The sequence below is a fragment of the Pseudopipra pipra genome, chromosome 25, assembly GCF_036250125.1.
Source record: "Pseudopipra pipra isolate bDixPip1 chromosome 25, bDixPip1.hap1, whole genome shotgun sequence".
Taxonomy (NCBI): Eukaryota; Metazoa; Chordata; class Aves; order Passeriformes; family Pipridae; genus Pseudopipra; species Pseudopipra pipra.
The window spans coordinates 3,400,888-3,428,756 of record NC_087573.1 but is presented as its reverse complement, the minus strand read 5'-3'; the positions used below and the strand labels follow the sequence as shown (position 1 = coordinate 3,428,756).

General features: G+C 47.7%; 1 protein-coding gene across 3 annotated transcripts in view; it reads right to left on the bottom strand.

The window, feature by feature from the left end:
• Nucleotides 1-8,938: 8,938 nt before the first annotated feature.
• The window catches only part of RAP1A (RAP1A, member of RAS oncogene family), a 39,101-nt gene continuing 20,170 nt past the window's right edge, over nucleotides 8,939-27,869 (bottom strand). For all 3 annotated transcript variants that reach the window (XM_064635745.1, XM_064635747.1, XM_064635746.1), the window contains exons 3-9: nucleotides 27,316-27,399; nucleotides 23,544-23,612; nucleotides 21,937-21,993; nucleotides 20,580-20,720; nucleotides 15,619-15,762; nucleotides 12,958-13,073; nucleotides 8,939-10,746 (exon numbers count right to left, since the gene is read on the bottom strand). In XM_064635745.1, coding sequence (XP_064491815.1) covers nucleotides 12,987-13,073; nucleotides 15,619-15,762; nucleotides 20,580-20,720; nucleotides 21,937-21,993; nucleotides 23,544-23,612; nucleotides 27,316-27,372 — 555 coding nt within the window. In that variant the 5' untranslated portion in view covers nucleotides 27,373-27,399 and the 3' untranslated portion in view covers nucleotides 8,939-10,746; nucleotides 12,958-12,986. The remainder of the gene's footprint in view (nucleotides 10,747-12,957; nucleotides 13,074-15,618; nucleotides 15,763-20,579; nucleotides 20,721-21,936; nucleotides 21,994-23,543; nucleotides 23,613-27,315; nucleotides 27,400-27,869) is intronic.

Here is a 27,869-nt window from a genome sequence, read left to right as displayed (position 1 = left end):
CTGCTTGCCTGGGTTTTCAAACGTGTCGCTGGCTGATGCTGCCAGCAAGAGGATCTGAGCTTTTCACAGGATTCATGTGTTATTTGCCTTTTGGAGGTAAATAACATATATATTCCTAAGAGGAATTCGTATTTATTCCCAAGAGAAACGTTCTATTTGCAGCAACAAGCAGAGCATTGGGAAATCCACTGGAGATAAGATGCACTGCCAGGAAAGTGGAGCAAAAGTCCTCCTTCCACAGAGGTTTTATGGCACCTCTAAATCACTCAGAGATGGACAGGATAAGACACCCTGCCCATAAAACAGCAAACCCTGTGGTTTCTTCCCGACACCCAGAGGGCAATTCCTCCTCCTCCCTCCTCTTCCTCTGCTTAGGAACAGGGGTGCAGCCCTGCCTGCTGTGTGCCAGCACTGGATCTCCTCCAGGAGCCCAACCCCGGGGGCAGCACAGCAGGGTGACAGCATGGCAGTGATGGCTCCAGCATCCCACCAGAGCCATCCCACCTGGGAGGAGCTCCAGGCTCCGTGAGGGTGTGCTCCTGCCTTTTTTTTGTGTGTGTGTTTAAATCCCTTCTAGAACAACCTGTCACTCCTGCAGCACGTCAAAGGTAGGTTTCCCCGGATCCCTACCCGAGGGGATTACGTTCCCAGCAGGGGCTCAGGTCCTTTGCCATAATATGATTTCATGTGACAAGTGTAATTAGATGTGGCACATCTCTGCAACAATTCACCACCTCGGAAAAATCACGACCAAGCTTAAAATCCAGCAGGATGCAGAGACTCAACATCTCTCTGTGCGTCGCAGCTGGAAAAAATAAGCACCAAGTTAAGGACTTCTCAGGGCTTCCCTTTGGGAGACAGCAAAGTCCTGAACACGATACCATAAATTAATTATTTAGATTCCAGCCCTGCAATGAGAGCCATCTGGCCAGATGCCTTTACCCTTACCAGAGCCCCCTCAGAGCTGACAGCACTCCATGCTCGAGGATGGAGATATCCACCAGGATCTTAATGGAACTGGAGGCTTCTCCCTGCCCAGGGAACCAGCAGGAATGGAACAAAAATGACTCTTAGCACTTGGGTTCCTCAGCCATTTAGTTTCCTCTGGAATTAAGGCGACACATCAAACCTTTGTGCCTCAGTAAACACACACACGTGTTCATGGAGAGCTGGAGTCTGGCTGCTCCAGCCTGAGCTCTGTGCTGCTGCTCATCCCTCCCAGCCCCACATCCCGGTTTAGGCCATGGAAAAACGCCCAGGCTGGGACTCTGCCCCCGGGACAGGGACCTGGGGGTGGAAGGCTCAGACAATTCATTATGCACATCAAGATAATTCCCATTTCCACTCCGTGGGGCCTCCGTTTCCAGCTCGGCTGCAGGAGTTGCTGCACGAGACGTGTTTGCCTCTGCCCCAGAGTGGATTTAAAGGCAGTTCTGTTTTCTCAGAGCTTCAGATGTTTGTAGCCCTGAGGTTGCAGCATAACACAGGGCTGGAGATTGGAGGGAGGGAAAAAAATCCTGGTCTGAAGGAAGCACTGGAGGAAGCAGGGAGAGGTTTTTTTTCCTGGAAAAACCTCAGCGCTGGGAGGAGAGGAGGGCACAGAGGGGCACGACCCCGAGGAGCCCTCCCTGCCCTTCCCAGGGAAGAGACAAGAGGGAAAGAGTTAAAAGCTGTCTCCAGGCAGGAGAACAAAAACGCTATTGCACTCATCTCTGCTCGCTGTGCTCATCTAATTACGTTATTTAACAGGATACCCTCTCATTGATTTTAATTACTCACATAATTTGGGAGGTAATTCACAGCACATCCCTGCAGGGTGCAGGAGTCTGAGCCGGGAACAATGTGCTCGAGTCTTCCCGGCTACATGAAAGGAGGGGATGGGGAGGATGAGCCCAGACAGGGGGCCGGGGCTGTGGGGTTGTGTCCCCTGGGGAAGGTTTCTCCTCCCCCAGCACCGGAGCCATCAGGATCCCGCTCCATAAAATCCTGCCACGCGTGGGTTCAGCCTCACCCCCTTTCCTGGCCCTTCAGCCCTGCTCGTCCAGTGGGGGTTTTTTTCAGGACTCCTCCCTTGCCCAGCGGGATTTCCAGGGTTCCTCGTGGCCCTGGCTCCCAGCTGCCGATTCCAGCAGGTCCTTGTCTCCCGCCATCCCCTTCCCCGGAGCGGAGCAGCTGCGGATTAATTGGCCCTTTGATATCGGTGGGTCCCTGCCAGGGATGCTTCGCTCCTGTCACACTCATGGGGGGGACACCCATCCCTTCCAGTGCCCCCAGACCCTCCTCATTGCTCCTCCCTGACCCCCCAGAACCACTAATCAAACAGTCCCCAGCACTGGTGACTATTAAAAATGCTTTTAAACCACAGTCCTGTGATTTTAACTTCGGTTTTGGTGGTTTTTTTGAAACCCCAGTCGCACACAGTTTAGCACCCCCAGCACACACTTGTTTGGTTTCCTCGCTGCCTTTTGTAAGTTCCCCACTTAATTAGGATGCAAACAATCCCAGAGGAATGTTTAATTAATATTATAAAGCAACAATGGGATGATTAAGCAAGTCTGGGCAGCTGCTATTTATACACAGGACATGTGGCACTTGTTGGGGGCGAGCGTGTCAAGGAAAAAAAAAATCATTGCACGGACCTCTCTGTGCAATTTTATTGCTTGTTTTAATTGTCTGGCTCAGGCCTTTTCTGCTCTTTGTGTTCGCTCAGGCAGAGCGAGGGAACCAGGGATTTAACTCAGCCTCTTGTTCAGCTTAATTACAGAGTGAAAGCTTCCAGTGAGGAGCCTCCCTGCCACCCCTGCTCCTCTACCCCGGCCACCAGCTCTCCAGAAACAGCCCAGCGGAAGCTTCAGGCAGTGGATGCCCTAAAACTGGGCCAGGAATAGCATCTAGGAGGCCCCTTCCAGCAGGAAAACATCCCAGAGGACAGAGGCAGGCTGGCAGAGCTGGAGGGGCTTTGCCAGGAGCAAGGGGCTGGGTGGGATGTGAGGCAGCAGTGGGGTGTCCAGAGCAGGCAATGGGAACACCTCCCACCCCTTGGAATCACAGAACAGTTTGGGAACACCTCCCACCCCTTGGAATCACAAAATAGTTTGGGAACACCTCCCACCCCTTGGAATCACAGAATACTTTGGGTTAGGAAGGGACTTTCAAGATCATCTCATTCCACCCCCTGCCATGGGCAGGGACACCTTCCACTAGGGTTAAATGTGGTCCTCAAATGTCTTCATGATGCCCTGATTGCCCAGTGGCTTCGTGGCATTGGGTTTTAGGGCATTTCCCATTTGGAAAATATTCCTCCTTTGCTTCTCAGAAGCCTGTGCACAACCTGAAGTAATTGTATTTGCCTTGGGTTGAACTCTTTTGGCAGCGTCTAAAAATAAAACATTTGATTTCTTCTCCTTCCCACAGAGCTGCCTCTGCTGAGAGCAGCAACCAAACTGATAAAAAATTAAAGGAAGTGGGAAATCCAACAGAAGGGAAGTGAGATGGCAACAGCACAGCCCCGAGTCTGTCAGGACTGCACAACTCACATCAGACAGCAGCAAATAAATTCACATCTGCCAGGGGAAAACACACGGGGATGTGTTTTCTTCCAGGGGTGGGAACAAGGCTGGTCCTGGGCTCCAGCTCCACGTGCTGGATGTTGTCCCTCCCTCCCTGCACCTTGTCCTGGCCCTGGCACCCCAAACCTCAGCAAGGATGAGGGAGAAGAGGCAGAATCCCAACACAGGAGCTCAGCCCTGTGGCCAAGCACCCTGAGCTGCAGGACACCAGCACAGCCCCTCCCTGGCCTTTCCCCCCAGAAAATCTCCTTCCAGCAGCTCGAGGAGCTCAGTCCCACCAGGGGCAGGCAGCAGAGGAGACACCAAGGAGCCTTTTCCCTCCTTCCCAAGGGCAGCTTTGGCTCTGACTCATCCTTACGTGTCTCATTCACCACCTCACACTTATTCAATTATTACTTCAGTCCTGGCCCCACTCTGGGAAGCTTATCTCACACCAAATCCTTCTCAGTCAAGCCCTAAACACTGATTGTTTCAGAAGGAAAGGGCCAAAAGCTGCCTGTTGGCTGCTAATCAGCCCCTGCATCTCAGTGTTGAATGGATGGCAACACCCTGAGCTCAGCAGGGCAGCAAATCCAGGCCCTGTTCCTGCAGGAGCCGGTGGGAAATGTGCACCCAGCTGTGACACAGTTAGAAAGCCATTTTTAACACAGCAAAATAGCAGCCTGGCTCGGGCACACAGAGCAAGTACCAGCCAGGAGAGACGTTTCCTCACTTCCTCCTTTAGCCTGAGCCCGTCTGGGGTTGCTCAGTGCTCCCGAAATCCTGGGGAGGGAGGCAGAAGAGCTCTGAGGTTTCACTGGCAACCAGGAAACCCTTTAAACAACTCCTAACAAACAGCACATTGAGAGTCTCTTGGAGAAAAACTCCTTTGGGGTAGTTTTCAGCTGAGAGAGGGCACTGAGTTAACCCTTGAAGTCCCAAACTATACCAAGGTTATTCTTTCACCACAGTTTCTCTTAAACCTTAAGTCCCTGATTCTGTGCATTTATCCTCCCTGTGCACCAGGGATTTTCATGTCAGAACCAAATCAGTACATTCAGATGAGAAAACTTCCCTCCAAGACCAGCAAAAGGTGTGTTACCCTTGGCTCAAACAGAGCCTGTGAGACAGTGACAGGACAAATAAGTGTCTCCCAGTGCTGGAGTCCTGCAGAAAATGGATGTTTTCCTTGTTTCCACTGAAACCCACGTACATTTCCAAAGAGATTTCAGGAAACAAGAGGCTTTTGTTTGCCATTGAGGTTTCTTGCCAGATTTCTGGTGCTTCTGCACTAAACCATATCGAGAGTGGTGCATTTACAGGAGAGAAACCCTCAGGTAGGGAAGTGTTGGCTTTATCACAGGACCACTGAGGTTGGAGAAGAGCTCCAAGACCACCAAGTCCAACCATTCCCCCAGCACTGCCAGGTTCCACCACCAACCCTCATCCCCAGGTGCCACATCCACAGGGCTTTTGAGCACTTCCAGGGATGTGTCACAGCAAGATGCTCCACAAAGAACCATCCAGAAAGATGCTGTGTCTTTGCTGTCACACTGATGGTGCTGCAGGTTGAGCTGCTGGTTTGTCCACATTCAGCCCCTGCCCTTTGCTCTGCTGTGCCTTTCCTTGTTGCTGCAGATTAGCTGTGACTGGAGCCTGAGCCGGCCGGGATCGGGTCTCCCTCATTTCAAACATCATTTATCATAAAGGATTATCCCCCAGGGGCTCTCGTGCAGTCATATTTAATAATGCAAACGGCTCCAAATCAAATGAGTTCTCCTGTGAATTTAAGCCAAACTGACACAGCAGCTTGACACTGCTTATTTCCAGAGCTAAATGAAAAATGGGAGTAGGATGCTGGATGTCTGCGGCCCTCAAAGTGTTGGATCCACATTCTGACCACGGGGAGGGTGAGTGGAGGTGGAAGGGAGCTGAAGGCAGTTTATGCAGTGATTTGTAACCACCTGGGTAGGAAAGGGCAGCAGAGCTCCAACACTGCTTCCTTTCACTCAGCTCCACCATCGCTCCCCCAAAATGGGAGCGAGAAACTTGATTTATATGTGAAACACCTGCAGGGGGGGAAAAAGGCAGGATTATGGTAAACTTCCATGTTGCAGGGGAGCTGGGCTGCTCTCCATGGGGTTGCTCTGAAGGAGAGCCAGGGGTTTCTCAGGTTTCTTGGCTGAAAATCAGCCCTCCATGGAAATGGATCCCGGGAGCCTCCGGCAGCGCCCTGCGAGCAAAGGTGCAGGACACAGGGGTGGTCACCCACTGTGGGGTGAGGGGCAGCCCAGCGCTGCCTCTCCCAGCTCCACAATGCTCCAAGTGTGCTCAGCCCACGGGGAGCCACTCCCAGCCCCATGAATTTGTCCTTTGTTCCTTGATTTTGGGCCGTGGAAGGAGGAGCAGCTGCCACCACGCACCCCCTGCGCTGCCACCCCGCCCACGTGGGCACGGAGCACTCCAGCATCCTCCCTCAGCATCCTCCCTGGCAGCACAACGGGCTCCTTGTGCACCCCCAGCCGTGCCAGGAAGGGGGGGGCTGGCTCCTGGGCTGGCTCCTGGCCTGGAACGTCGGTGCCACCCAAGGAAAATGCCAGGGATGTTTGAACTCCGGGGCCAGCCCGGGGGAAAAGGGCTCAGCTGAGCAATCCCTGTGTTCCCAAAGCCTGTGGGGCAAAAAGGGTCGGGTCCAGAGCTGGCAGGGCCAGGCCAGGATGGGCATCTCTGACTCCAGCAGGGGCTGCACTTCCAGCTCCACCAGGGACTTGTCCAAAATCTCTGCCAAACGATTTCATCTTCCTCTGGTGCTGCTCCCTCTGAAGTGCATCCCACTGGAGATGAGGGACAGAGGATCCAGGACAGCATGGACAGAGGATCCAGGACAGCATGGACAGAGGATCCAGCATGGATCATTGGGTGCCACTCACTGCTCTGGCCTCTGACATGAGCAATGAGCTGAGTTCTGTGCCACTTCCCTGCAAAGCGAGGGAGAAGAGGCTTGTTTCAGTCCCAGGATAACACAAACAGCGTTTCCCAACCCTGGGATTAGTAACTGAGCTAAAGAGCCCGGCCCCTGCCAGGAGCAGCTCTGTGCCAGGGCTGCCCTGAGCTTGCAGAAGGGCTGATTAGCCCTGGCTTGGGGCTGCTGAGCTCCGAGCCCCCCACTCCAGGGGCACTCACTGCCCAGAGCTGCCCATCCCCAGCTCCCACCACGGGCAGGACATTCCTGCGGGGCCCAGGAGGAGCAGGAACCCCTCCAAGGCACAGGCAGGAGCATTCCCTGCTCACAGCACCACCCTCCTGGAAGGGACACTGCTTTTCCAGGTGAGGGGTGGGGGGAACCAGCACAAAACCCCAGCACAAAAGCCCACGCAGTACCTTGGCTGCTGGAGGCCTTCCCTGGCAACAATTCAAGTTAAAAAGCCAGGAAAGGCCCCAGGCACCCAGCCCAGCGCTGGTTTCACTGCTGGGCACGTTCTTTTTTTGTTCCTGAGGCTGCTGGGGATCCTCCAGGGCGGCTCCTCTCCCTCCTCCTGCACAGGGTTTGTCTCCAAATTCGGGGCTTTTCTTTCCGAGGGGAAAGACAAGGCTGTGGCTGAAAGCCAGAGCACTGACCAGCTGCTGCAGGGAAAGCAGTGCCAGGTCCCAGCCCCAGCCAGCAGGATGGGAAGGACATTTAGCCCCAGCCAGGGCAGCCAGCACGTGCCAGCAATTCACCAAACGGCACCTGGGCCTCTGGAAAATCCGATTTCGCTTCCTCAGTGCCTGGTCCCGGCAAAATAAATGAAATATTCATTAGTTTGGGTGATTTTGCAAAGGTTAATGCTGAATTTAACATGAATTAAGTTTCTCACTAAATGGCTGCTGGATGTCAGACCTCCCACATCAGCCCACAGCCTGGGAAAGGTGTCCCTGCAGGGGGTGGAATTGAGATGAGCTTTAAGGTCCCTTCCAACCCCAAATACTCCATGATTCTCTGAAACCACAGGAGCACCAGCATCTCCACACTCTCCAAAAATGACATTCTTCTTTCTTTTGCTGATGCATTTGGGTCAAACCCCAAATTATATCTTCCCAGCGAGGCAGGACATGTGGCACCGGGGCTGTTACCACCCGATCCGACCCACACCGGGTGGGAAAACGTGATTGAAAACAACCTTTAGACGACACAAAAAATAAACACAGGCTGAGGAGTTCGAGAACAGCCTATTTGTACAGAGGGCAGGGCATCACTTCGGTGGAATCCGTGCACACTCCAGCAGCTCAGAGAGGAGCTGGATGGCTCCGGGGCTTCAGTGAGATTTCAAATGTGCTCCTTTGCTCGCAGCAAATTTGCTCGGCTGGATGGTCAAAGGCAGCAGCGTGTGACTCCTCCTGGGAGGTTTTCCTTTCACCCTTTTTGAGGACATTCTCCAGTGAAGTCGTCCTTAACCCGGTGAAACATTAACCCCCCGGTGCTCCGGGACATTTCTGTTTGACACGAAACGACGCGGTGGCTCGAGTGTGTCCCGGGGCAGAACTGGGGCTTTTGTGCTGAAATCCATTAGAGATTTGTTGGGTTTTTTTGGGTTTTTTTTATCCAGTGAGAAAACAACGAGTTGTGGGGAGGCAGAGGGGAGCACACCGAGGGTCCCGGGGCTGGGGGAGTGATGGGGAACGGGGCTTCACCCTGCAAATAACCTGAATTCCGGTGGAACCAGGAGCCTCCTGGTTCAGTCGGAGCCTCCACCAGCCCGGAGCTTCTCCGACACCACCATCTAGTGGCAAAGCCGAGAGGCTCGGGAAGCCTTCCCACCTCTTCCTCCATCCCTTACACCCAATTTACCACTCCTTTTGCATCCCAGGGATGCAAATCCTGCCATCCCCGCCTGTCCTGGGAAGCCACCAGCGACTGCAAACCCCTCCAGGTTTTGTAGGTGATGGAGCAGAAACCCCATCCCGGGGACCCTCGGACACCCACAGAGGGATGGGGGCCTGGGAGTGGGTCCTGAGCACTCCAGGAAGATCCTGGGACAGGGAAAAAATGCCACTGGAGAGGCTGGACCTGCCTTCACCAGCCTGACCAGTTAAACTGCGGGAAGATCCAGTTAAACTGGGAGACACGAGGCTGGGAAGTGAGGTGGAAAAGTGCCAGAAGGTTGAGCACCCCCAGCATTGCCAGCAGCTGGTTCTGCCAAAGAAAACACACTGGAGGTTTTATAAAAGTTTATAAAATGAAGATTCACATTTCTGAGATGAGGTTTCACATTTCTAAAACGAGACTATTTTGTTAAAGAGATTATTTTGATCACCTTCCCTACCATCCCTGCATCTCAAAAAAAAAAATAAAAATATTAAGGTTTTAAGTTTCTGGTTTTACAGAAGAGACACATCTAGCAATCGGCACGTTCATTAAAATTACTTTATTACTAAAATATTTTTACATTTAGTAAAGATAACCAACCTGCAAACACCATGCTCCTGCTCCTCCCGAAAAAGGAAGCACAGAGGAAGGTTGAAGACAACCAGCTAAAGTAACTATGTTTGTCCTAGTAGCTTGTAAGTTAGGCAGATGTTTTCACATTATCCAGATGTTTTCAACCAGTCTTATTTGGGCTGCTTTTAGAAACTGGGATCTCTGTATAATTCAACAGCTGCATCAGGAACACAGTTTTAGAAAAAAACCTATTTATAGAAATTTCTCCCCCCCTGGTTTCCAGTAAAACTCTACAGCGGGTCCAGGAACATCTGTTACACTTTGATTTCCCGTTTAAACCAGCGGGACAAGGCCTGGCCTGAGTTTTCTCCACTGTGAAGATACACTTCTCTTCTCACTTACTCAGAAGCGAAGCAGGAGCAAGTCCCCCAGCCCTGTGTGAATTCCAGAGAGTTGGAATTCCAGAGATTTGGGTCCCACGGGAGGCTCTTTGACTTGCACACAGACAGGAGGATGGAGCACCCCCGGCTCTCTTCATATCCTGCTCCTTGAAGCTTTATGAAACCAACAGGTATTTAAAAAAAAATTAAAAATATACAAGAAACAAACCCAAAATTAAATTAAAAAAAAACCCTTTTAGCTGATCAGGGACCAGCAGCCAAAACAGGGACTGTCCCCAAACAAGGGGTGAAACCAAAATCATTGTCAAAGTCAGGCCTTGGTACAGCACGAAATTTGTACATAGCAAAAAATAAGTGTACAGAGGAAATGTCTCCAGCAGAAATACAACCTTTAAACAACCAGAAGAACGCACCAAATTAATTTAGAGTTGCCTGCTGTACTTTCTGTACACGTCCAACCCAGAGAGGCAAGGACAGGGCGGGGTCTGTCGTGACAAACTCTGCCAGGATGGGAGAGGAATTCACAAAACATGGATAAAAAAAAAAACAACAAAACAACCCAAAAGTCTGGAAACCATAACAAAAACACAGAAACAAAAAAAATGAAAATGTACTAAAATTTAATCATTCATAAAAGCTGTAATTTAATCTGTGACAGGAAAACACAAGAAGCAATATTAGAGTTGGTTTAGTATATTATATATTTTTGCTTTTAAAGCCATAGAAATCAGTTATCCCAGGTTTTTTTTTTTTCTATAAAAGACCCATTTTTTCCAAAGCATTATGCACAAACATTTTTAATTAGAATATAATGGCAGAATGAAAATAATGATATTTTGTAACTTTTAAATATAAAATGAAGTCAATGACTCAAAAAGTTATTTGCTGTGGTGAGTTCAAAGGGAGATTTCACATAATATATATCTATAGTTATAGATATAAAATATAACAGTGGAACATTTTTAGTGCTTGATGGGGAGAAATGATGATAAAATGGTCAATATGAAATTTTAATTATAGTAGCAATCTCTAACATTTGAAATGCATCCATGCTCCTTGGGATAATCATACACTAGAGTCAATTATATTTATTTTCACATCTGTTAATTGCTATTGCAAAGGAGGAGGAATATTGGCTTAAATTTCCAAGAGATATACACAGAGCAATTGCCTTTTTTTTTTTGTTTGTTTTTTCTTTTTTTTCCAGGGACTGTGTGTGCAAACCATTTTTTTAAGATCTAAATTCTTCTCGTAGTATATAAAAAAAAAAAAAAACAGGAGAAGCTTCTTCCGATATGTCATTAATTTCCATAAGGTTTTTGAAGTCGGGAATGCTGGCACTTTCCATTTTTAGGCAACAGTTCTTCATTCCTGCAATCTGGAGAAAGGAAAAAATAAAATAAAATATAATAAAATTAAATTAAAAAAAAAAAAAAAGATGGTGGAGGGATATTTTTTTATTTTATTGATGAGATGAATGACCCCAAAGGCCTGAAAGTTTCCCGTGCCCAGGTTGGTAAAACACACAGAAATTCAGCAGAAGAGCTTGTTTTTCCCAGAACTGGGGTTTGTTCCTGGGTACAGACAGCAAAGAGACTTTGGAAAGCATAATTCTAAGAAAGATATTCTTGTTTTATCAGGGCCACAAAGCAGTGACAAGCAACTGGCAGCCGTGTGTCACTGCTGTGATAACACCAGTGCCCCTGGAGCACCCACCCTGTGAGGCAGAGACAGGCAAAGGGGGCTGGAATTCCCCCAGGGATGGACAATTTAGGGGGGGAGGGATCTCAGCTTTTGTATTTCTGAGGTGCTCTTAAAGCCTAATGAGTCCAAAGACCTGAGCACTAATCCAGCTGCAAACAACAGGCAGGGAATTGGGAAGAGATTTGGGAAGAGTGAGGGAGACACTGTGGGATTTTGACCATCCAGAGCGGATTTGGGGGCATGGGCAGGAGTCAGTGAAGGGGCAGCAGTGACTGGGAGAGCTGGGGGTGTTCAGCCTGGAGAAGAGAAGGCTCCAGGAGATCTCAGAGCCCCTTCCAGTGCCCAAAGGGCCTTCTAAAAAGGAGGAAAAGGGACTTTTTATACAGGGACAGGACAAAGAAGAATGGGTTCAAACTGGAAGAGGGGACATTTAGGTTGGATGTGAGGAAGTAGTTCTTCCCTGAGAGGGTGGGGAGGCCCTGGCACAGGGTGCCCAGAGAAGCTGTGGCTGCCCCATCCCTGGAAGTGTCCAAGGCCAGGTTGGACGGGGCTTGGAGCAACCTGGGCTGGTGGAAGGTGTCCCTGCCCATGGCAGGGGGTGGAAGGAGGTTTAAGGTTCCTTCCAACCCAAACCATTCTGGGATAACTGACTGAATGCAGGAACTCCTTCAGCAGTGCCAGGCTGCTGCTGGGCTGGGCTTTGTGTGCAGGATCCCAGGCAGAGCTGTGCCAGTCCAGCTCTGAGCAGGTCCCATCCTGGGCTGGGGAACCTGACACCACACCAGCTCAATTCAGATGATCACCTGAGCAACAGGAAAAACCACTTAAGACTCTTCCATTTCTGTTCCTAAAGCCACTGTTCCCCCCCAGCCCTGAGCTGTTGTTTTCTGGAGCCCAGAGCTCAGGTAAGAGCCTCATCCCCCAGGGAAGCCCATCAGCAGCCAGGTCACCTGCACAGCTCCACCTCTGCTGCTCAGTCACACCCAGGCTGCCCAAATGACCACCTACAGCATGGACTTCAGAGGAATTCATCCCCAAAATCCTTCTAAGACCACGGTTTTGTCTTAAATGCTGTAGGACAAGGGCAGTTGAGCTGCTTTGCCAGCTCACTGTGCCTTCTGATCAACTACAGGACAGAGCACAGAGGTTCTGCTGGGTCACAGAAACCCTCCTGAGGTGACAGCCTGTGCAGCCCATGGTGACACAGACACGTGGCAGAGATGGGCCATTACCCAGCTCCCTGCTCTGCCTCCAAACAGGGATATTTCTGTCCAAAACCTGGAGCTACAGAGCTGCTGTTTCCTTTCAGGAGCATGACAGAACAGCTGTAAGCACACAGAGTTCCCTGCCAAGATACACAGGAAGATTATTTTTAGCTCTGTCCAACCTTGGGGTGTTTTTTTGGGTGGTTTTTTTTTTTTTTTTTGTGTGTGTGTGTTTGGGTTTTTTGTTGTTTTTCTTTTTTTGGTGGGCAGCTTTTTATTTCTGTGCCACTGAAAGCCACATCCCACCCAACCCAATTTTAATTGTCCCCAAAGCACCCGGGACTGAGACAGTAACAGAAGTTCCACAGATGCTACCAAATGCCATCAAGGGGATGAAAAGGAAGCAAAACTGAGCCATGGGGGCTCAGAGCTCCCTGTCACAACCCAGAGGGAGAACCTGCAGGAGAGTCAAAAGGAAGCTCCTGCTCTGTCACACTCATCAACCCAAGCAAAAAGGGAAAGGGAGAGAAGCAGGTATTTCTCTGCCAGTCAGCAAAAGTGACTTTTTAATTCCCTATCTGGCAGCAGACAGAAGGAAAAGGAGCAGAGGGAAGGGGAGAGAGTCCTTTCTGTTAGGAGTAGCTCACCTGAGCCACAGGTAGAATTCAGACCCCTCTTACCTGGCTCAGAGCTGCTGCATGATGGGAGTCTAAAGCAGCAGACATGATTTCTTTTTAGGCTTCTTCTTTTCCACTGGTGTTTTTCTATTTATTTGTCTGACCAGGTCATAAAAGATCTGAAAATGAAAAACACAAGCTGAAAAACCCAAGTGATAAAACACCAAGTGTCACAACTGAGGCAGGCTGGGGAGCTGCCACTCTTTCCTGGTGGCTGCAGTTGCATAAATTCAATTAAAGTGCTTGAATTTACTAAGCCATGTTTCTCAAGCAGCTGCTTATGGAACAAGAGACACAGAGCTCACACCAGTGTGCAGAACATAAGGGAGCTGTAAACTCAGTTTATCATGACCAAAGGCTTCAGAAGAGCCTGGCAATGAAATGGAAACGATTCCCCTACTTTGGAAAAGTGGGAAAAAAACAGGGAGTAACAAAAGGGTTTTTAAGACTGGCATAATATCCTTAAGGATCATCTTCTCACTGGCATCCTCGGGTTGGGGAGTGTCTGCAGAGCACTGCTCCACCAGCAGCAGTGTATTCCCACTGCAGGGAAAGGGCAGGCAGCCCTTTTCCTTGGCTTTCTCCCTCCAAACATCTGCCCTGAACTCCGACATTTCCAGGAGGGGACGATTACAGGGCCCTCTTTCAGCTGCAGAGACGAGTTTCTTGTGAAGGCTCTTGCTGTGAGTTGTTTTCCCAGCAATACTCAACCCATTTATAGCGAAATGAGCTTTGCAAAAAAGCTTGGAGCTGGGTTCACAGCACTGAGGAGAAATATTTCAACCTTCAGAAGGCTCCACCCTTGTCCTTGTTTACTTTTTTCCCTTCCTGGAGTGGCTGAAAGCTCACAAATTCTTGTTGATTCCAAGGAAATTCAGAAGACAAAGAAACAGTTTATAGCATAATGTAACAACTGGAAATTTTAGGATTTTCCTTTGTAATAAATTGGATTATCTAAGTGCCAGTACTGACTGTGAGTACAGGAGTCTGCAACAAGGTTTCAGAAATGCCACCATCCCTAAAAAAGTCAGTGTGGTTCAGATGGCAAGAACATCTCAGAGGTCACCAGAAGGACACTTGATGTGCTGCTACCAAGACTCACCCTCTGGATTAAAAGCTTTATTATTTGGATGAAAGGTTTGATTCACATTCAGCAAATGCACATAGAAATTTAGCACCCTTCACCCAGATTTTAACAAGGCTTAGAAAGTCCAAAAGTAGCAAGAAAGCAAAAACAAAACCCACAGTAATGCCAACACTCCCTCAGCCCACAGGCCAGCAGGACAAACAACCAGAGCACCGAGCTGCTTCATTCACAGTGTTTCTCCTCTTTTGATTTCCTCAGCTTTTACACTTTTCACAACCAGACAACATAAACTGGCAGGAACCCAGAAAAATGAAGATCACAATGAAATCAGAAGCTAGTTTTCCAGACAATCGTTTTCCTCTCTGTGATCTGATCTCACTGGAGGCTGCGGGGAAACGGGGAGACCCGGGATTCACCCGTCAGGGATGGGGGGATGTAAAGCTGGGACAGCTCAGGGCTCTGCCCACCACAGAATCCCCTTTCCCACCCTGGGCTGAGGCACCTTTGGCTGATGAGAGGTCAGTGTTACACCACCAGCTGCAGAAACACAAATAACTCAGCTCTGGGGGGTGTTTGAGGGCAGAGCCGCTCGGTCCTTCATTAACAGCCACAGTTTTACTACAGCTCAGCCACACACCCCCAGATAAACCCCTCCTGGCAGCAGTGTGGCTCAGCCCTGTTTCCTGGGCTGGATCAGTGCTCTCCAGCCAGGCTAATCCCAGCCACAGAAGCTGCAATTCCTGCAGCCTGGAGCTCCCTTCCCTCTGAACCGGCTCGATGCAGCGCAGGCACGTCCCTCCGGCTGCCAACCCAGCCCTGGGCCCAGGCCAAGATCCTGCTGCTCCTGCTTATCTCCCAGCCTCCTAAACGCTCCCAGTTATCTGCTGGCACCAAACCAGCCTCGCTGCACGGGGTCACCTTAGCTTTTGTGCCTGCAAACCTGGCCTCTGTCACAGGCAGATAATTCGCGGCGCTGAATAAAAACCTGGGGCCCTGCGCAGAGCAGAGCTCCCTCAGCACAACCCCACGGCCCCAGGAGGCAGGAGAAGGCACTCCAGGGCAAGAGCCAAGCTCATTTAAGCTCATTTAAAGTTAGGGAGCTGCTTGGATCTGTGTTTGGGCACAGTCTTAGAGAGCTGGTAGCTTAGAGAGATGGGGAGACTCCTCGAGCAGCCAGACGGAGCAGGAATGTGAAATGCAAATACTTCAAAACCAGCCAGCACTACACAAGCAACACAATGGGGCATAACCCACGTCCAGAATAGCAGCAGTTATCTTGAAGAAATACAGTTTGCAGATAAAGTTTATCTGAGCTGAGAGTCATCCAGCTCACCAGGCTTGTTCAGGACCCTCTGCTATTCCCAGTAAGAAAACTCTTACCTGGAAAGTCACAAACCCTCTACAGACTAAAAGGAGCAGATCTCCTTAAAACAAACAGAAAGTAGCTAAATACACTGCATGGCAAACCTTTCTCAGGCTGAGAATTCAGAATCACCCTGAATCTTCCCAATTAGGAGAGAGATGTGTTGGTTTAATGTCACATTCGAGTCAGAAAGGCAGGGGAGCAGCTGAGTTACCTCATTTACGTTGATTTTAGACTTTGCAGATGATTCTAGAAAGGCACAGTTACACCACTGTCTTGCTAAGTTCTGGCCCTGCTCTTTGCCAACGACTCGCTCTTCCTCCAGGTCACATTTATTGCCAACCAGAATCATGGGAACCTGCAGAGGAACAAGGAAGAAAGGAGAGATACATCAAGTTTGTGTACAGTGTGGGCTGCACAACTGGCTCACAGACTGAGGAAACAAAGCAGGAAAAATACAGCATCAAGTATGAAAAACATTGACAATCAGGAGCTCTGCAGAGCTGATGGACCAGGCTGGAATTCAGGTGCCTGCTGGGAAAGGGTTGAACAAAGTGCACAGCACAGACACCCTGGGGCACTAAATTAAACACATGTAAACCCCAATGATAATGTTTCAGCAGAATTTTAAGCCAGTGAGGTTTTATTTTCTGCGACACCATTCTGGTGCAAAACTTAATTTACTCCTGAAATTCATCTCAGGGCTTCCCTGTGACAGCAGGATGAGCTGCTGCCAACAGCAGACAACTTCTGTCTGCACAGCACACACAGCACGTGTTTTCAGGCATATATTCTATGTTTCAGCCCCTTTGACCTGTCTTGTCAAACCACACAATAATAAATGGAAACACCTTTAAAAATCACTGCCCTGGATGTGGAATAAAAAGGAGCCAAGTATTCCCACAGCCCTGAGCACAAGCCCACCTGCCCTTCCCATCCCAATGCAATCTCATCCCCCTGACATGTTTTGCACACACACACACACAGGATGTTCACTACAAAAGGCACAAACACTGCTTGATATTTATTAGCTTTGAATAATTAAAATGCCCAGCTCGTGACCACCCACCAGCTCAGTTCCTGAAAGCACATCACTTCCCAAAAGTAATCTCACCCAGTATCAAAACAAACACTTGATATAAGTTCAAAGGACTCATCATGCAAATACAGGCAAATGATTTGTTCAAGACAATGATGAAATGGCATCTGCCCCTCTCCTTAAGCCACTGGCTTTCTAAAGTGTCTGGGTGAGTCACCTTCTTGCTCCTTCATGAGGAAAAAAGTGCCTTGGGGAAGCCATATTCCTGGTGACACATCCTGTAGAAACCCAGACATTTAATACAGTAGGAAAAGGACCTTGGCTGCAGTAAATGCTCATTACCCACGTGCTGGCATCAGGCAGCAGGGAAAGGAATAACAGAACCATAAAATGTCCTGAGCTGGAAGGGACACACAAGGATCATCCAGTCCAGCTCCTGGCCCTGCACAGGACACCCCAAAATCCCCCCCTGTCCCTGAGAGTGTTGTCCAAACCCTCCTGGAGCTCTGGCAGCCTTGGTGCTGTGCCCACTGCCCTGGGGAGCCTGGTCAGTGCCAACCACCCTCTGGGGGAAGAACCTTTTCCTGAGATCCAACCTGAGCCTCCCTGACACAGCTCCAGCCTGACAACTCCTGACACATCTTGCCCAGCACCCCCCTCATAAATGGCACAAGGGGCAACAGAAAAGCTGGGGGCTCTTTTCTAGACTTGCTCTCCTCAGTCATGTTTAGATGTTAAAACTCTCTCAGCAGAAAGAAATCAGGCAAAAAGCTCAGTTAAAACCAGCACTAAGACTTGTAGAGAGAGAATGTCCTGATAGATCATTTCAGAAGGCTTTCTCTGTTTTCAGACAGCCTCTCCCACAGCTCTCTGAAACATGTCACAAACATGTCACAAACAGGTAGAAAAGGAACTGTTCAAGGCCAGGTTGGACAGGTTTGGAACAACCTGGGCTAGTGGAAGGGGTCCCTGCCCACGGCAGGAGGTGGAACTGGATGAGCTTTAACATCCCTCCCAACCCAAACCAGGCTGGGATCCTCTAAGACCTCAAACAAGCAAACGAAAAATACTCAAAACACCCCAAAATCTCTCAATAACAACTGAAACCACCTCCTCTCAGGTGCCATTTCCACACCCACACGATGCCAAGCCTGATCCCACTCACTGCCTGTCCCTCCAGGGGGTCCCAGCTCCAGCCCCACCTGAGGGGCAGCCCCCCAGAGTTCAGGACTTTGTGCACCTGAGCACTGCAGGTTCCAGGGGAATGCTGAATTTGCTTTTACACATCCTGCACCCCACAGACCTCAGGGGAGGAGACAGCCCCAGCTGAGAGGGGTTTGAAGGCGAGACCACAGCAGGACGTGCCCTCAGCAGCAGCATCAGCAGCATCCTGTTTCCCTTACCCGGGGTAGGAGCAAAAAAAAAACCCTAAAGAACTGCTGATCAGGGTGTGCACCCGCTCCATTTCCTCAGACATTTCATTCTTTGAACAGAAAATGAGCACTTTCCAGCTGGAAAATAAATCATTATCCGCTTCCTTTGGTAATTTGCAACACACTGTGTGTTTTTAATCGACTTCAATGTTAGTATTTGTAGTCTCTTCCCGACACAGCCACGCTCAGGATTCATTTTTGTGTTTAAAACCCATTAGAAAATGATCACATTTTTATTTTTGAGAACTAAAGTTTTACATACAACATCAGGAACTTGGGAGTCACAGTACAGACGAAAAAAAAATTCAAAAAAGCTCATTTCAAATCAGAGATCTACGGGATATTTACATCTATATCAGCTTAATCCCCTTCCTTACTGTTTTCTAGATGGTTATGAGAAATTTTCTCATACCAAAACGTGAAAATGTGTTTGTTCAGCAAAAAAATAAAAGCATATGAAGGTGTGAAATAATAGGGCAAAAAGTGATGGGTAAGTAGTACAGATTTGAAAGACATGAAACTCTGTATAAGGTTATTTCAAAAGGTATTAATTGTTTATCACAGAGCCAAAAATGGACTTTGATGGACAACTACCTTCTGATCATTTAGTATTTCACGTAGAAGATTGGAATTTAAACTTTGCCAGACATAGATAATTTAATGGTTTATGCACTGGGACTTTAAAAAAGACACATTCTGAAACTACCTACAGGAAGGAGTGTAGGTAGTAACTCAGCAGAATGTGGCTTAAACATTCAAAAGGTTCTCAAGCTTGGATTCAATGAGTAACATCCCCCTATCACAAAAGAAATAAATGCATTTTAAGAATTAAATCACTGAAGTAAAGAGGAAAGCCACAGTGCCCATTATGGGATGAACCTGCCCAGCTTAGGGGGCAAATTCCCTCCAGAGAGTGAGGCCAATCCAGGACTCCTGTTACCAGGGATTTACCCCAGAATAATCCCTGCCTAAATGAAAAGCAGTTTGGCATAAATAGCAGTTCAGCTTGTTAAACCAAGGAGGGAAGCAAAGCCCTGCAAAGCCAGGTAACCAGGCTGTGGGACGAGGAGGAGCCCAGGGAAGCAGCTGCCCTGGGAGGTCGCCCTGGGTGGCTCCAACTGCCTTTCCCTGGGTGGAGATTTGACTACAACACACGTGGCTTAGCCAGGATTTGGCCTAAATAGGTGTCCTGGCCCTGTGGGCAAGAGTTGTGGGAGCCCAGCCCAGCCCAAACCACCCTGGAGGGATCCACAGCAAAGGCAGGGGACACTTTGGAGCTGGCAGTGGAAAAACATGGGCAACCTTTTTCCCAGTCCTCAGGGCAAACACCTGAATGCATTCCCAGCTTCTTTTGGAGGATGCTTACACAGAGAGAGGGTTCCCACACAGCCTCCATGGCAAAAGCCACCTGGAACCTCACCTGCATCCCACCTTTAGGAACTCAGGGCCCACCAAGGAGTTCCAGGAGTTGGGGCCTGAATTGGAAATATGGTGCATGGTTTTCTTCTGTCCAACAGCACTGAATGCAAACCATCTACATGTAATTTTTCCTTATTTTAAAAAGGGCTTTAAGCAACTAAAATTACAACCTTGCATCACTGGCTAAGACTCTCACAGAGTCTTAATTATTTAATTCATGCAACTCTGTGACCTCCTTTGAAGAAAACTGTTGAGAGCACCCTCGGGCTGTGAGGGTGCTCCCAGTGCCATTGCCAGGGACAGGCACAGCTGCAGGGCAGAGCTGGACCATCCCTGCTCACACACACGTGTCACAGGAGCCACAGAGCCCTGAACATCCTCCTTTCCTTCAGAAAGGGCCAAGCACGTTTTCATACAACAACCTAAAGTCCCATAAAAGTAGAGCCCACACACCAGGAGGCTGCAGAGCTGCAGGGAGGGTGGTGAACGTGGTGGTGCTGCTGGGTTGACTGGACTTGATGATCCCAGAGGTCATTTCCCACCTTAACAATTCCATGACTCCAAGGGAATCTCTACTTCAGGCCACAAGACCCAGGGCCACTCCAGGGTCAGGCTCCCAGCCCAGCTCCCCAGCCCCTCACAGGGAGACATGAAACCCAAGGAACACTCAGTGATTTCCAAAATCCTAATGACACTGAAAGGACACAGCACAGCCTGGTCACTAAGTTGACCACTCCTTTCTATTTGCAGTTCATCAGCTTGGCTCCTGACGTGCCCCTGAGGGCACAGGGAACAGCACTGCCCTGCTCCAGGGAATTCCCAGCTGACCTCTGGGAAATGTGGCAGCTTTGGACTTCAGTTTCCCCTTCATACATTTGGGAAAAGCGAGGTTAAGTCTCCACAGCTGCAGATCTACCAACAACATCAGCAGCAGAGAGCTCAACTGTTATTTTTCCTTAACTTTGCTAAAGCACAGAGAAGAAAGAAAATGCAAATACTGGAAAGGAGTTAAAAGGAGAAAAAAGACATAATGTTGTTTTCAATCAACACCCACCAATTCCAAAGACTGTCAGACTTCCAGGACATGGGAAAATCTGGTTTCATGATGCCCCTTAGCAGGTGTGGGGCCTCAAACAACAACACTGAAATAACAACGCTGAGGGAACTTAATTCAACACAAACCAAGAACATTCTTTGAAAGAAACTTCGCTCTCCAAACCCTGTATGTTTATCACAAACACTTCTTAACCATTTGCAGAAGTAAAACAAAAATATTCCACTTACATCTTCAGTGTCCTTAACCCGTAAAATCTGTTCCCGCAGGTCCTGTAGGTCGTTAAACGTGGACTGTGCTGTTATAGAATATACTAGTGCAAACCCTTGCCCATTCTTCATGTAGAGATCCCTCATGGCTGTGAATTGCTCCTGTAATCAAATATTTTTTTTTAAAGTAATTAGCCAGTGAATGCAGCTGATGAGCAGCTACAAAGGAATACTTCTATTATACTGGAGGAGAGAATATAGTGTCACACAACGTGGATTTACATATTTTCCCCTCTCAGAAATCCACTGAAGCATGGAAATTTAATAAAAGCATTAACACATCTCTTTCCCTTTGTGTTTTTTTTTTCCCCCAATAGACAAAAGGCTTTCTTCTATACAAAGAGTAGCAATAAACATCTCTGCAGATGGACTGTTGTATGTCCCAACCACAAAGTATTTAGATTTGGGTGATATATTTTGCAGTGATCTTGCATTTATTTGCTGATAAGGTGTTAAGAACCAGTCTGCCATCAAATCAATTCCCCAGACAACAGACAGGGAGTGGAAATTCAAATTTTTTCCTCTCATACAAGGAAACAGTGCCACACACTCAGGATTTGCTGCGTGGAAGGTACTGCCTGGTCACCTCTGAACATGCACAGTTTAATTCCAACCATCTCTAGCTCAGAGGTTCAATGCAGTGAAATGCCAGAGCAGGCTGGACAGTGTGTCCCAGCTCAGAGCTGCCTTTGTCCCAGCCTGGGACAGGAATGTCACCAGTGACAACGATTCCTGCCTCTGCTCTTGGTCATTCTCAAAGCTTTCCAAATAAATCCAACTTTTAGGGAGCAGGACCTCCCCTCCTGTGATGTTCACTCGACCATCACAGGGTTTGTTTGCTCAGTGCCAGGGCTTTGCAGGGCTGCAGGTGACACTGGCACAGCAAAGGGACTCACCCCAGCTGCTGGAGGGACAACGTGGGCCTCCCAAAGCAGCACCAGGCAGTGCCAGGGAGGTGCCACCAGGCTGATGTGACACGTGGGAGGCAATTCCTGTGCCTGGGATTGGCTTCAGTCTGTGTCTGTGGCTTCTGGCCACTCGAAAAATGAATGTTTAGAATTCAAATTGTGCCAGAGTGTTGAAAAGCAGACGACAGTGGATGGCAGAGAAAAGGTGAGTGGCACAGGAGGCACCAACCTTTGTGTCCCAGCACTGGGGCACCACCACTGGAGGGGCTCATTCACCACCCTGGGTGTGGGTTATTTAACAAAATCCTTCCATTTAAATCACTGCAGCTGATTTGTTGGTTTTGCTTGGGCAGGATTATGGTTCTTAACAAAGAAACTCCACAGCCATCAGAAAAAGAAACAAGACTTACTGTCCCTGCTGTGTCGAGGATCTCAAGCATACACTGTTGACAGTCTACTTCCACTTGCTGGGGAAAAAAAAAGGGAAGAGACAAACACTTAGAACTAAAATATCCGAAATGGGAGGGGCAGGAGGAATCTCAGCTTCATTTTTACCCCTGCCACAAAGACCTCCCTAAGCAAGCCAGGCACCTGCACTTCCCCAGGGCTGAGCAGCACTGCTTTTAGAGGATTAATTATGCCCCAAGCCAAGCATTTGGGTCAGCTCACATGCTCCAGGACTCCCTTCATTATAAAGGCTTAAATGAGCAGCTCACTGTAAACATCTCAACTTAAGTGAGATTGTAAATATCCCAACTTAATCCACTCTCCCAAATCAAGGGACGTCAGAACTTGAATTTTTCTTTGCTGCTGGGGGAGAAGGGAGGAAAGGAAGAAAAGAAAAAGCAAAATATTTCAGGCCCCTCACAGTCAGACTTTGCAAATCTTCCACTCACTGGGAAGTTTCTCAGATCCAACAAGGGTAATTTTCCAGGAGAGTCAAGTAAATTTAACAGCAGAACTGATCCCACAATTTACACTTGATTGTCACGGGGCAAAAACGTTTTTTGTTTTATGTTTTGGTGCCTTTAATGATGGTGACATTTATGCTAATCCCTAAAACAATGGGTCACTTGACATCAGTGCAGTGAAGAAAGCAGCTCTGTGGATGGAATTAAGTAGAGACCACAGCTCAGGGATCCTGACAAGGACTCCTGCTCAGCAATTCCAACCCTGAACAGCCCCAAAGAATTCCATATCCTTCAAAGCAAGCAGAACATGTTTGAATTAAGTGGCAAAACAGCCATTCCTGAAAGAGAACACAAGGCAAGTGCTGTGCTCCAGCAATACAACCTGATATATTAGAGGGATATATCCTGTGTAACAATGTCTACAGAGCACACACAGGGCAAATATTGACACATTTCTGTCTTGAAGAAGTAACTATAAATCAAATTACAGCAAACAGGGCTGAGCAACAGCCTGACCCTGCCTGGGCTGAGCTGTTGCTGTTCCCAGGCATCAATGAGAAGCCCTGGCAGGAGGATGGGCAGTGCCACCAGCACAGCTCATGGCCCAGTACAGGTGGAAATCAGTGATGGTGCAGGAAAAAACACCAACTTTCTCTCTGGGCAGGTGTAGTAACCTCTGAGGAATAAACAGCAAACAGGGGAGAAGCTGCAGCCTCAAACTGCCCCCAGTCATCAGAGACACAACATGAAAGCTCTTGTTTTATGGAGTAATGGAGATTTAATCTTCCTGTTTAACTAAGTTAGGAAACAGCCCAATTCATGGCATCATCGTGCCCTGATAATTCAGCTTTCCAGGAGCTGACACATTTGTCTGATTGCATTCAGAGGCCCTAAGCCAGTAAAATACTCTGGAAAGCCAAAGGAAACTACCTGCATGAAACCATTTCCAAGGCTGATGCTTTCCCATGCATCCCCTTCCTTCTGCTGTTCCAAGCACACAGGATGTTTCCTCGGAAAAGACCCTTCTCATCCTGACAAGCTTTTGTTGCATTATTAAAAAGAAAGCTCTGTGAGACTTGAAAGAAACAAAAATGCTGGTATTTTACCTTTCTGTATGAATCTTCTATTGTTGGGTCATATTTTTCAACAAAAATTCCCTGAACAAACTGTACAGTCTGGGGAGAAAGGAGAGAAGGAAAAAAAATGAAGTGAACTGAACACAAAACATTTACCAAGAAGTAACAAAAAAAATCACTGTTACAATTTAATAGTGGGGACCAGAAAAAAAAGACATATAAAATTTCAATTTTTAAAATAGAATTTGTGTATTTTCTGTTCCATTAAGATCACTTTATTCAAGCACCTTTTCAAAACTTTTCTGCATGTGAACTGTCTGCTTGCTTTTCTCATAAAAGATGATACCCTCAAAAATGCCTTTACTCCAGTGCCTGGGACTTCAGAAGAACAAAAACCCACCAAATATGGAAGACCTGAAATTTCATCAGAAGAACTGGCAACCTGTCCACTGTGGAAAACTCACATTTTGGTCCAAATCATCCCAGAGCCACAGTGGGGCTGCTCTGGATCAAACCCCCAGAGCACAGACAAGTGACACCTGGAGAGCCTCCAGCCACTCAATCTCTGTTAAACCATTAAAGGAGGAGACACCACTCAGTCCAAAGGGGAAATCTTTCTTCCCCATATAATTATTCAAAGCAAATCTACTCTAAACACTTCCCACCGAGTTGTCACATGGATGTGGCCCCACTCTGGACATCCCAGGGTGTTTTGGCCACAGTTTTCCTTCTCTGTAGGCAAAGCTCCCTTTCCCTTTTCACCCTCACCTACAACAATTTGCAGTAGAACAGCACAGGAGTGTCTGAATATTTCACTGATATTGGTAATTGTTTGTCAAACTAAGAGCTGAGATCCCAGTGCTTCGTTTTGTCTCTGGAAAACCAACCACCACACCAAACACCTTCTGCCAACTGAACTTTCCACAAGTTTTATACCCAAATTCTGCAAATTCACTCCCTGTTTAGAGAAATCATGTTTTGTTTGGGCAGAAGACAATGGAGAACAAAGAATCCCAGAATGGTGTGGGTTGGAAGGGACCTTAAAGGTCACCCAGTGCCACCCCCTGCCAGGGGCAGGGACACCTTCCACCAGCCCAGGTTGCTCCAAGCCCTGTCCAACCTGGCCTTGGACATTTCCAGGGATCCAGGGGCAGCCACAGCTCCTCTGGGCAACCTGTGCCAGGGTGTCCCCAGCCTCACAGGGAAGAATTTCTCCCTAAAAAAATCTAATCTAAATCTACCCTACTTCAGCTTAAAGCCATTCCCTCAACTCCTCTCACACACCTTTTGTTGGAAACTGAGCAGTTCCTCACGATTTGCTTTCTTTTAACATAAGAAGAAACGACTTCTAGGACAATCTACCCCATTTAAAAATCATTCTATATCACTAAATAAACATATTTTACACTCTAATGATCAAAGTCTCAGCTTCTCTGGTATTTTCTTGTCACACTGAACAGCTGTCCCAGTTTGCCTGAGATAAGAGATCTCAGCAAAATCGTCCTAGTAAGAAACCACTGAATGTGGATGACGGGGTTATATCAACAATAAAACCCCACAGCAAGAATTGTAGGTTACAGATTGTATTTTAGGACTGTTACTGAGCATTTTAGGATATTTAGGTTAGCCCAGCTGCTGACCAGGAGGCTTTGCCAGGAGGCTCACACATGAGCACTGGAGTTGGTCACATCTGTAGCACTTTATTTTGGGAGCTTTGTGAGCCCTGAGTGTGAGAATCCAACAAATCACTCACAACACTGAACCTTTCTTTTATAACACCCACAAAACTTATTCTATATCTGCAAATACAGCACTACACTGAATGAAAATTACCTGAACCCATGTATTCTCCTCTCAAAATGGGTTATTGCTGATAAATCACTGTCCTAACTTTTGTTCTCTCAACTGGTGCTGTGTGTTCACACAGACAACAATTACAATCCTAAGTGTGATTATATTCACCTTAATCCACAGCCTATTTTGCTATGTAAGACTGTTACTCTCTGATGAACTTTATTTTTATTGATTATAGCTGAAAAGAAAGGCCAAGGGAGAAGACACAAATCTGGGGTGGTTTTGGGTTATGTGTAGCTCCAAGACTTACACAACTTTCCCTTAGTTTGGGGTTCTGCATCCAAACTTTAGTTTCCAGTTCTAAGTAAGACTCTGAACAATTGGACACTCTTCTAATACTGTCACCCACTGCTACTCCAGAGCATTTTTAGCCTCAGAAATGGGGAGAAAACTGCTGAACAGGAAACAAAAGTTGCAAAATAACTGTGCCTTAATAACTGTGAAAGCTTTCTCCTATTCCACCATCGTTACCAAAAGCACAATCAGCATCATACTGGCACAGAAGAGTTAAAACAAGGAGGATCTGCAGTAAAACAACATCATATTGTCATCCCCACTCTCATGAAAACACAGAACTGAAAATCAACACCAACCTCTTTGTTGGACAGTTCAGTTCATACAGTTGGAAGAACGAAATTTAAAGTGACCTCCATATTATTTTAAATCCCACCTTGTAACTACTCCTTGTAAATAAGCAAACAGTTACCTTGAAAGCTAAATATTATCCACTCTCAGCTGCTAATTGGCACTTATTGTGTGCTGTTACAAACATAATGGATCTCTGTTGCATATGAATTACAAAATATGCTGATTTAGCACCCAGACTGCCAAAAAGAATTTAACTTTTGTTTACCAGACTGAGTATTTGCATTTCAGCTGTTAAAAAAGGGCAGTGATGGTGCTGACTCAGACTTCAAATGGCAAATAAGGAAATTCAGGTATGTCAGATACTGAGTAATTCTTATGTACAGCATGTTAATAAGTGGCCTCTTTTACCCAGTGAGCCTGTCAATGCTACATAACAAAAGTGAGATAATCAAGGAGGTGCTGGTGCAAAAAGTAACACAGATTGCTTAAGCTGGTGTGGAAGAACAGAGCTTATAAAGAAATTATGCCTCCACCTTGTGAAGATTAGGATGGGATCTCAGAGAGTACCTCAAATTTGATACACAACTGAATAATCTTTCCTCCTGTTCATCTGGATTCTGCAGGTGATTTACCAGGATTATTACCTGGTTGTATCAGCAGAATAAACAAGGGTGCAGGACATGAAAGGCTGCTCAGCCATTATCACCCCCTGTGACAAGGAACACAGGGCAGTTCCTTGTTGGAGATAACTTTACACTTGACCAGTTCTTTGCCTTTCTTGTTGCAGGGAGCTGTGGGACTGATTAGTGATAAATGGGTGACAGGAATCCCTCTAACAAGGCTTGACTATCAACTCTGCTATGTAAACCTCTTCTTAGAAACAAACACAAGCACTTAAGGAGTGCAAAGTGTCATCACTCTGCTTCTCCCTCTGCACTGCCCACAGGCTGGAGGGGAATTCTCATTTTTCAGCCCAGGTTGCTCATTCAGGATGGACAACACGCAGCATTCAAGGTGTGCAGGGCTGAAACCACCCCTAATTCCATTATTCTACTTCACTGCACAGCCAGACTTCACTTGCTGTTCCAGTGTAGGTTGGGTTTTTAATACTTGGCCACGGACATTCAGTGTTTTACAACACAACACCCAGGCAGGAAGCAGACATGAAATGCTACTGCAACAGTGATTAATCCCCTCTCCAAAATCATGACACACCTCCTCAGCTCTCTCAGCAGTGCAACAGTGAAGCCATGGCACGTACTAAAAGTCCTACAGATCTCCTGATGCATTAATAACATGGTCTGCAATGAGGCAGTTGGAAGTTGGGGTGTCAGTTTGAGAACTGCTCCCCAAAACTCACCAAAGCGGACTTGCCCACACCTCCTGAACCAAGGACCACCAGCTTGTACTCACGCATGGTGTGGCCTGTTCAGACAGCAACAATCTGCAAAGCAGGAAAAAAACCAGTTAAAAACACAGGTGGATTCAGGGCACTGTCTCCTGAAAGCAGCAACATGTCCCTTCAGCAAGCAGTCCTGAGAATGAGGATGTCTTTATGCACAGTTATGGTTTTTATTTTTCCACCTGGACACTCAGGTGGCACCTCTGACAGCCCCAATTTATATGAGATGCCCAAAGCTCAGCCTGATGGTGCTCAGAGAGGAAGAGGATGGGCACACATGGTACAAACAGGGCACAGCCACACGTGCCCACTCCAGCTCCCCCTGCGCGTCCTCTGCTGCCTCAGCATTTCACAGCACAAACCACCGAGTGCTGGACAAGGAAATTAGATCAGAAAGATGCAACTGAGAGGTTTCTTCTCCACTCCCAGCAGGGAAGGATTTAGGTCAGTGTTTTCTCTCTGGAAAAGGTCAGCCCCAACGCAGGGCTGCCAAGGCAGAACCTCTCTGCTCG